Source organism: Convolutriloba macropyga, chromosome 2 (genome assembly GCF_964194025.1).
Source record: "Convolutriloba macropyga chromosome 2, txConMacr16.3, whole genome shotgun sequence".
Classification (NCBI taxonomy): Eukaryota; Metazoa; Xenacoelomorpha; order Acoela; family Convolutidae; genus Convolutriloba; species Convolutriloba macropyga.
Window position 1 is genome coordinate 15,127,332 of NC_134469.1, and position 9,758 is coordinate 15,137,089.

General features: G+C 36.5%; 1 protein-coding gene across 1 annotated transcript in view; it reads right to left on the bottom strand.

Moving 5' to 3' along the window:
* LOC142335143 (microtubule-associated protein RP/EB family member 1-like) overlaps window positions 1-7,445 on the bottom strand; it is an 8,916-nt gene extending 1,471 nt beyond the window's left edge. The window contains exon 1 of the mRNA XM_075383507.1: window positions 6,958-7,445. Coding sequence (XP_075239622.1) covers window positions 6,958-7,443 — 486 coding nt within the window. The 5' untranslated portion in view covers window positions 7,444-7,445. The remainder of the gene's footprint in view (window positions 1-6,957) is intronic.
* Between the last annotated feature and the right edge of the window lie 2,313 nt (window positions 7,446-9,758).

The following is a 9,758-nucleotide window of genomic DNA, read 5'->3' on the forward strand; positions in this document are numbered from 1 at the left end:
TTCTATTTTTCAACGAGGATACGGGGATTGGTTTCAATACCAAGAAACATCACTAGTAGCCAAGATGGGTTATCTAAATCTGATCTTTATGGGTTTATTCAGTTTCTATTAATTTCGGTTTTCTATACTGCCTCTATTCATTTATCACCGCTCTGCTGAGGAACTGCTCTTCAAAAAAATTAAACTAAAGAAAGAGTATTGGAAAACCAAATAGAATTTTCAGTTTAGTAAGGTTGTTGGTAAATGCGGAGGGACATGGGGTAAATTTATTGCGGAGGGGGTATCAGGCGAGGGATAGGAGTTAGGTAGTCGTTGGGGGGTCTACAGTCCGACGGTTCAACTTCATCTGCAATCCTGAAAAATGGCATGACTTGCAATTTTCCAATAATCTGGGAAAACATTCTCTTAGGCATCGTTAATAAGTCAATTATAACTGGAATTGCTGCAAGTTTTAATGTGAAAATTGAGTCATTACAATCAGCACAGTACTTGTTGCTTTTTGACTTTTATTGATTCACTAAACGCTTCTACAGATGCTAATAAAAAACTGGTGTGTTGATGTTGTTGAATTTTGATATTTTCATTTGGATGGATCATTTTACGATATTTGCGAACAAAATTGTTAAAGAAATCAACATTAATATTAAATTCTCATTTCTCCTTTGTAGATATCATACAGTAAATTCATCGCAAAAAAACTTTTCTGGTTCTAATAATATTACTGTATTTCTAAATTGTCTTGATAGAAGTCTCGCATTTTGTTTGACTTTATATTTAACAATTACATTGTTTTCTGAGTATTTAACTTGCATTTGATTGACTCCTGTCGAAGTCTTCTCTTTTTTACTGGAGCATTTTCACTTAAATAACTCATGCTCCTTTGAAGCATTTTCAAAGGCAAAAAGGATCTAAGGTTTTGCCGTAGAAAAAGAACATTGCATGTATCGTCAAGAAACGCGTCAATTACGCTTTCTCTGCTCCAATCAGAACTTATCTCGTCAAATTCACTTTTTCAGATCGCAGGTGATATCTTGTTTATATCACTTAAAAGCTTAGGCCATTTGCTAGAAAATTTGATATACGTTTCCTCATTTGGGTTTCCTACGTTTCTGGGTTTACAATTTAAAGAACAATAGTACTGTGTAATGATCAGTAATACTAGCTTTTCGTAAGTTTCTAGACAAATTATAGAAAAGTGATTGTTGGAACTCCATAAGCTTTCGCGTTTCTCTTCAGTTGTGAGGAAGAGTCAGAAGTCAATACTGCACAACGCATTCATTAAACTTAAAAGATTTTTTTACTATTAACAAGAGACTTGCGTTGAAGTCGGCACAAAACATGTAATTCATTATGCCCAAGAAACAAAAATATCCACACATCTTATTAGCACAACTGTTCTCAACAGTAGATTTTGGAGATGTATATACACAATTTAAGCCATAAATTAAAAGGTGAATAAAATCTTTTACTTAAACTTTGTATTGAGATTACAGCAAAATGTTGCTATTCTTGATGCCTACAATGTCGACTAAGGAAAAACTAACGCCGTGTAGTTCCTTCACGTTGTTCAATTGCTTTTAGCCAGAGAGCAGAATTATATTCTTCTGTTCATTTAGTTGGCCATATTTTGGTGAGACAAAACGCTAGTGGCATGGGAAACTCGCATCAAAAACTGACAGTTCAACAAGCTAATGAGAGAATAACTTATGTTTTGAAAAAAGATGGAGCGAGAATCCGTGACTATTACCAAAAAAATTCTTCGTTGTGCCATTTGCTGCCTTGTGGCATATCGCCTTTAAAAGGAACCCAGACATAGCCACAAAATACCAGGAGACCACAAATCAATGCACCCCTGTTTAGTATTTGTAGTTGCAGAGAACAAAACAACCAGGCTCGGACAGCCGCGAAAACCACGAGCCGAGCACAACAAAATCTTTGCAGTCTCTTTTTTATTGTCAGCCTTCTGATTAGATTTTATTGCTGCCATAAATTAAACAGCACGCCTTGAACTACTGCTAATTAATATTCCGGGCAGTCAGAAAAAATTTTTATGCACCATCAAAATTTGGCAGAAAAATATGAAAGTCCATTAAGTACTCTACAGTTTAATTATTTCCACATATAGCGTCTTTGTGTGCCGGCGAGTCGCACTGGTTATCAATATTTCTTTGCATTTTGCTGTCCTCATTTCCCCCGATCCCAATCTATCAAGCCCGTCCAAGCTAGCAGATTCCACGAAAAATGTTTTATTATCTTTTCAACAAACACGGACAACATAAAATTACGAGTTGATGTGATCACATAGCAGTTATTTACATTTACCTTGAAACATTTCTTGACACTTTTTGATTGTCACATTATCACAAGCATTTGCATTGAAGCGTGATTGACGAGAAGAAAACTTTTTTCTCGAGTATTTCTCTTAAGTCCGTAGCCTTTCTTCTTAGTTTTTGTGTATTTTTCATGTCTCTCCAGGTCTAGCTCCGCCAATTTGTGTTTTTAAAAAGCTGTTTTAAAACCTGTTTGTCCGGACACTTACTTCGTCTTTTGTATTAGTGTGTTTTTGCAACCATGGACGATGAGGGATGTTCCGATTTTTCGTTCAGGAAACAAAACTAAAAGAAAAATTAAAAAAAGAAACCGTTAAAATTTATCGAAAGAACGGTTTTGTTGACCAATTATTTCAAGAGTTGGCTTCCAAAAAACATTGTTTAAAAGAAATTTTAGGTTCTAGGACAAACCGAATGAATTCTATGCTGTTAATTTTGATGTGAGCAAGCTAATTTGCATAGTTCACACAGTTGGTTACAAGTAAGGATTTGGAACGGTTAGCGGGTTTTACTCAATTGAACGCCACATATTTTCAAAAACTATTAGAGCAATTTTGAGTTTAGCTCTTACTTGCTGCGTTATAAATTAGTTTTCTCAAAGTCAGGTCTTATTGGCACACTAAATTGTTGATTCACACTAAATTATTCAACTGATAGTTTATGCAGATTTTGACTTTGTAATTGTGCTGTCATTAATACAGTGATTTTGTTTTGCCTTTTTGTTTTTCTTTTGTAGTGTTATCACTTTGTCCTATTGACAACAAGTCCATTAACCAAATCCTAGTATATTAGTTGATCCTTTTAAAGACTCATAAGTTGACTATTTATTGTTTTGAGTTGAAGGCTAATAGTTTTAAGATCTTGACACCATATGATTCCCAAAAAAATAGTTGATTCTTGAGTTTTCAGTTAGACATCTGATTCCAATTTTTGATGAGTCTTGCCTTCTTTAATTTGTAGTTCAAGACAATTTGAGTACTGACTGAAATGATCAAAAATTTTACATGCTTCCCAACACTTGTGGTTAAAGATTTTTAAGGATGTTTCATTAAATTCGACGCTTTTAGTTTTTAAAAATTAAACAACTTGAAGTCTTCATTTTTCTCCTTTTTTGTTGTTCTGACCATAAATTATTGTGCCGCTGCAGAACAAAAAAAAGTTGGATTAATGCAGATGGTTTATGAATAAGTGATGAGAACATTTTAAACCAATTTGAAATTCTGAACCATATTGATCCATTTGGAAATTGGATAGCATGAAACTTCAAAAATTCTTCTTCAACAAATTTTTAGCCTCATTAAATTTGCTCCGTTTGATTCCCTACACAGAACAAAAGTCATTGAATTGTAAGAATTGCTCTCATATTTCCGTTGAATGGAAACTGAAATAAAATATTTAGATTTTTTCTTTGTTAAATTGTAAGCTTTCTGATTCCTATTAACTTTTATTACATTTTTACCTTTACAAATTTTCAAAGACTGCAAGAAAGTTAATAATCGAATATTTTGAGTTATTGAAAGCAAACGGCTCAGAGTCATGAAAATAAGGTATTCGAGATCGCGTACCTGTGTTTCATTTTTACAAAGGATTACTTCTTAAATTCAATTTTTCATCATTAGCAAACCAACACTGCCTCAGACATAAACTGTGTTATTTTTATTGCGCAAAGTTTGATCGATTTCCCAAGCAATCATGAGCTCATAAAAAACTTCAAAGGTACTGCTTTTCAGGTGTCTAAAAACATATTTATCGGATTTCTTTGTTTTGGTACACAAACTCAATTTCTGTAAACGTAAAATTGGGCGTTTAAAAAAATTAAGTTGTTAAAAAAAAGGAGTCCAAGACGAAAAAATTACACAGGAAGAATCAAATACAGAACAAAATTCTAATATCTGTTTTTTTGTATCCGTTTTCCATCAGTTTAAGTTGTCTTACCTCCTGACGATGTCACCTGGCAGATGTGGTTTTTATCGAGGTTGTTGCAAATCAAAAAAGAGCTGAAAACTAAATTGTTTTGTCATTAAAATAACGGAAAGTTGTTTTTTGTTCTACCTCACCCGTTTATTATTATTATTATTATTATTATTATTATTATGACTTCGTGGATATGCCACTGGAATGTTATTTCCGCTGTTAGGTTCTAGGATGTGCACGACAGTTTTCACAGATACAAATGAATGTCCATGTGCAAGGATTCTGCTCATTCCAGTTTCTTTCCAAATAGCTCCACATGTATTCAATGAGTTTCCTCTTCAGTTGCTGCTCACAGAAGAAGTCCATCACTTTCTGGATGACGTTCACTCGAAACCCCGTTCTGTACCAGAAGTTCAGTCTCTGAACCTCATATTTGACCTCTGGGAGTGCCACTCTTTTCCTTCTGTCCTCTCCAACAACTCGGATTTCTGAGAATTCCACATCATACTTGCCGCTCAGAAGGCTACTCAACATCAACAGATCTTTCAATACTTTAAAATAAAGTGGTGGTAGTAGATTCGATTTTAAAATAGCGTCCTTGTAGTCAATACTCCCGCAGATCCATCTCATTGCTTTCTTATGGAAGGATTCCATGATCTGGTATTCAGATTTTCTAAGTTCCCAGCATTCCGATGAGAAGAGCAGGATTGGTGAAATAATCGCTCTGTACAAGTGTACTTTTGATTCCTGTGGTAAAGCCATAGAAGTGTTTCGTCGCAGAAGGAACAGTGACTTCATTGCTTTGCCGACTCGGTGTTTAGCATGGTCTCCCCAGTTTAGATGCCGATTTACAATCAGACCAACATCTTTAACGAGGTCCTTACTTTCAATCGGGTTATTACCAAGCATGAACTGCATCTGGTTCAGAGTCTTTGGTCGATTTCCAACTTTGAATTCGGTTACAGAGCATTTCTTACTATTGAACAACAGATGATTTTGAACACTCCAATAATGTAAGTTATTTATGTCCTCCTGTAGCTTCTGTACTGAGGTGTCATCTCCGTTGAATATCACCTTGAGATCATCTGCAAAGAGCAGGGCAACTGAAGAAAAAACAACATTGGGAAGGTCATTTATGTATATCAAGAATAGGAGCGGGCCAAGGACAGATCCTTGGGGGACGCCTGCTGAGATCACGAGGGGTTCGCTTTTAACATTGTTGATTTTAACTTTTTGGGTTCTACCGCTTAAGTAGTCACGTACTAATTCAAATACTCCCTCAGACAAATCAAGTTGTAGTAATTTCCGTAGGAGCTGGCTGTGTTTGATCTTATCGAAGGCTTTCGAAAAATCAAATAGGACAAGAAAGTTCAAGGAATGTGCAGATCCAACCATTTTGTAAATTTGGGTCAAGCTGTAGAGTAATTGAAGAACAACAGAACGTTTCGTTCGGAATCCGTATTGGTAGTTACTTATTTCTGCTCCGAAGGCTTTCATCAGTGCTCGAAACATGAACTTCTCGAATAGTTTTGAGACTATGTTCAGTAGTGTCACAGGACGGTAGTTGGATACTTCTTTTCTATCATTGTCTTTGAATATGGGTGATACGATGCCAATTTTCCATTCCGACGGAAACTTCCTTAGTCTCTTGATGTTCGCAAACAGATTTTTCAACGATGAGGCTACAACGTTGAAAGTTTTCTTCAGGAATACTGGTGGGATTTCATCGTTTCCGCGGCTTTTGTTTGGGTCTAATCGCTCCAGTTCAGCCCTGATCTCTGCTTCACTGGGTTCCAGCTGGATGTTGCCAAAGCGATGACCACTTGGAGGTTCGAAGTACTCGTAATCATCATCTGTTACAACAGATGCGAAATATGAATTGACGAGTTTCGCTTTTTCTTCATCCGATCTTGCTTCACAGTTAGTGGCTTCTGATTGAATCATGGGTGGCAAGTTGTCTCTCTTCAAACTTTTCAAGTACTTGAATATTTTCTGCTTGTTTCTCGTGGCGAAGAGAGATTTCTCATACTCAGCTCGATTTTCGTCTTGCATTCTTTCGCAAATTTGCGACAGTAGTAATAATTTCCTTGATTGCTGAGAACCTTTCTTGGCAATTTTCCTTCGCTCTGTCGCCAGTTGGTTAAGATGATGAGAAGTTTCCTGGGTGTACTTTTGGCAATTCCTGGGTTTAAGATTTTTGGCTCAATTGTAACCCCTTTTCTAACTAAATGAACGAAAGTTACGGCTTCACAGCCTCCTTTTATTTTTTTATCAAACTATGCAGGAGATATCTGCCAACTATTTTCTTAAAATTTGACATATTTGTTGTTGTCAACAGGTGTTCGAATTCATATTACCTTTTGTTCCGTTGAATTGCGTTTTATTAGCAAACAAAAATTAAGAGTTAGTAGTACAAGAAGCGCATTATGAATCCATTGTGAAATACAAACTACAAAATTTCAAGAACTTGCTGCCTTCTGTTCAACGCACAATACTAGGCGAGCCTTCTCGTTGATTCTTTGCTGCTTTACTTAGTTTCCGTTCATTCTGAATCTGCAGTTACCTGATTTGCTTTGTATTGCCAATTGAATTTTATCAACTATTCCAATTTTCAGATCAAAAGAAAATGCAAAAAAGGCCGGAGCTTCATAGAGCAGCTCAAATATTAGTACTAAAAATAACTTTTTTAAAACTTTTTTTCACGATCACTCACCTTCCATTGAGGAGAGGTATTAAATTGGTGTTGTTGCTGTCTTTCTAAAACAATGCCTCGCTTTTCGCGCTCCGCGATTGGATTATATCTGTCAGTATCGGTGGTCCTGTTTGCGTCAAAAAACTTGTAAAACCATTGAGCGAACTCCAAATTGTCCATTGCTTTCTGCTTAACTAATTTGTCGATATTCACTTCCTTGTCAATACCAACTGATTTGAGGCCTGTCTGAAAAAACTTCCAATTGCTAATATGGTCAACCTCGACTTGGGACGCAAATTTAATCTTCTTCAGCGGAATCGGTTCCCGAGTTGGGAAAAGCATATTGATTAGTAAACAGTAGTGCTCGCCGGTTCCAAGTTCAGGCACTCTGCTGATCACATCTGTTTGCAGAGTTCGAGTAACCCAGTAGATCAAATCTTGACTGCTAATCTTAGCAGCTGCAGACGCTGTTACGCAAACGTTCAATGCTTGAAATTTATCACTCATAACAAGCTGAAATATAATGACACCAATTCTGTCAAATATTGAAGACAAATTGCACGTACAATAAATAAATAAATGTGAGAAAAAAGGGTTACAGGAAATCGAGAAACAAGCTACGCCAACCAGTTGCGTCTATTGAATATTCTACCACTCTCCATATTTCTTCACACACACCCACACACACACACAGAGAGAGAGAGAGAGAGAGAGAGAGAGAGAGAGAGAGAGAGAGAATACTATATTATTGTTGTGATAAACTTATTGTTGTGCCTAATAATTGTGATAACTTATTAAATAGTTTCATATAAATGTATGGCTACTCATTGACGATCTACCCGATTGAATTCCAAGTCCTCTGTCAAATGTGGAGCCTGCACAAAGCTAGTGAAGGATACTGACCAATCTGGGATGTGTTCCTCATGTGACAAATGGTTTCATGGGAACTGTCTCACTGTCCCTTGAAGAAGCACGCTGGCTGGGATCTAAACCTAACGTTCAATGGATGTGCGATGTCTGTCTGGCTGATAACGACACCTGCTTGAAATACCCCAACTGAAGCTACTTAAATTCTTTATTTGTTCAATTCCAATCTAAATTGTCCTCTTCTATCTCGGAATTGGTACCTCAACTCATTCAAGATTCAATTCCAACTATAGCAGCCGCCCGTGCTCAATATGTATTATCTTTCATAATTGAGCGTGGTACTTGTTTAAAATACATAGATTGAAGTTTAATTAATAAGTAGATAAAAGCAGAAGAGAATGGTTTCAAATAAATGAAGATCTAATTGAGTGATAAACTCTAAAGGTAGGTTTATTGTTCAATGAATGAGTTTTATCCTCAGTATTGTCCGTCCTGATCGAAGCCCGACCTTTGTCTATTTCAATCTGTCGACACCTATCAAGATTGTGTTAATCAAGTATTAAATTAAAATTTAAACTAAATCTTTGACCTTGAAACCCAAGGTTTTTAGTACACCTTTTTTTACATACGTGTGACACTAACACTGCCCCTCTCAATAAAAATAGAAAGTGCCACTCACTCAAATAAAGTCAACAAATTTTTACAGCTCTTGATGCATGAACGTTTTAAAATACAAAAAGTTTGTACTTTTCATATGAAAAGTTTAGGGATGTTTTCGTCATTCATGGCTTTCCTTGCCTCGTCCAGCCCGAAATTGTTGTACGCTTCTCGCGCCCCATCGTTCATCAGTATTTGGCATGCTCGATTAATGGTCTTGCCAAACTCTTCATCTCCACCAGCATCAGGGTGCGTCAACAAGCTCATTTTGTGGTAGAGTTTTTTGATCTGATCTTTTAAAGCAGAAGTTTTTACCACCAAAATCTGGTGCAATGTCGCAGGCCGATTCAATACATTTTTATTCCAAATCTCGATAAAACACTTTTATGTGGCCTTCGTTTTGGCTTTTCTCATTCTTCAAAGAATGCTTCTGTCTATCAATTATAGTGTCTTTCCTTCGGCACTCACTCGCCAAGGACTGGTTATAGATTTCCAACTGCTGAAGTTCTGACCTCAATTGGTCATCCTCTTTCTCCCTTTTCTCTATGGCTTCGCTCTTTTTATCAGTATTGACTTTTAGATCGGCCAATTCCTGTTTAAGTAAGTCGATTGACAGCTCTTGTTCGGCATTTCTAGCTGCCACCGCCTTTAGGTTAAGTCTTAGCGCTTCACACTTGGCGCTCAGTTTTCCCAATGATTCTCTTGTTGCCTATTTGGCTTTGTTGCAATGTTTGTCTAGTTTTTGTTGAAGCTCAACAAGATCATTTTGGAGTAAACAGTTTGTACTCTTCAATTTCTTTAACTGCTTGCACTGGTTTTGCAGTTCCACTTCAGTCTGCAGAGCTCGGGACTGAATATTGGCGGGTGCCAGAAGTTCTAGTGTAGACACCTTCCGAGTCCATGACAGACAAGATTCCACTCGGTACACTCCCGGGGAAATCTCCGTAATAACTTTCCACTACTCTGGCATATAGTACACATATTCACCAATTTGTGGGGTCTCACTGCCTGCTATGTTTAAAAGAAACTATCTTTGCTTCTAAAGTTTCTCAATTTTTTCAGTCCTGATCTCAAGACTTTTCCCTTATTTTTATTGGTCTTGACGTCAAGACAACTCTTTTTCATTTTTTTTGTTCTTGAACTCAAGACAACTCATTTTAATTTTTTTTGGTCTTTAACTCAAGACAAGTATTTTTCATTTTTTTGGTCTTGAACTCAAAACAACTCATTTTAATTTTTTTTGGTCTTGAACTCAAGACAATTGTTTTTCACTTTTTTTTGGTCTTGAACTCAAGACA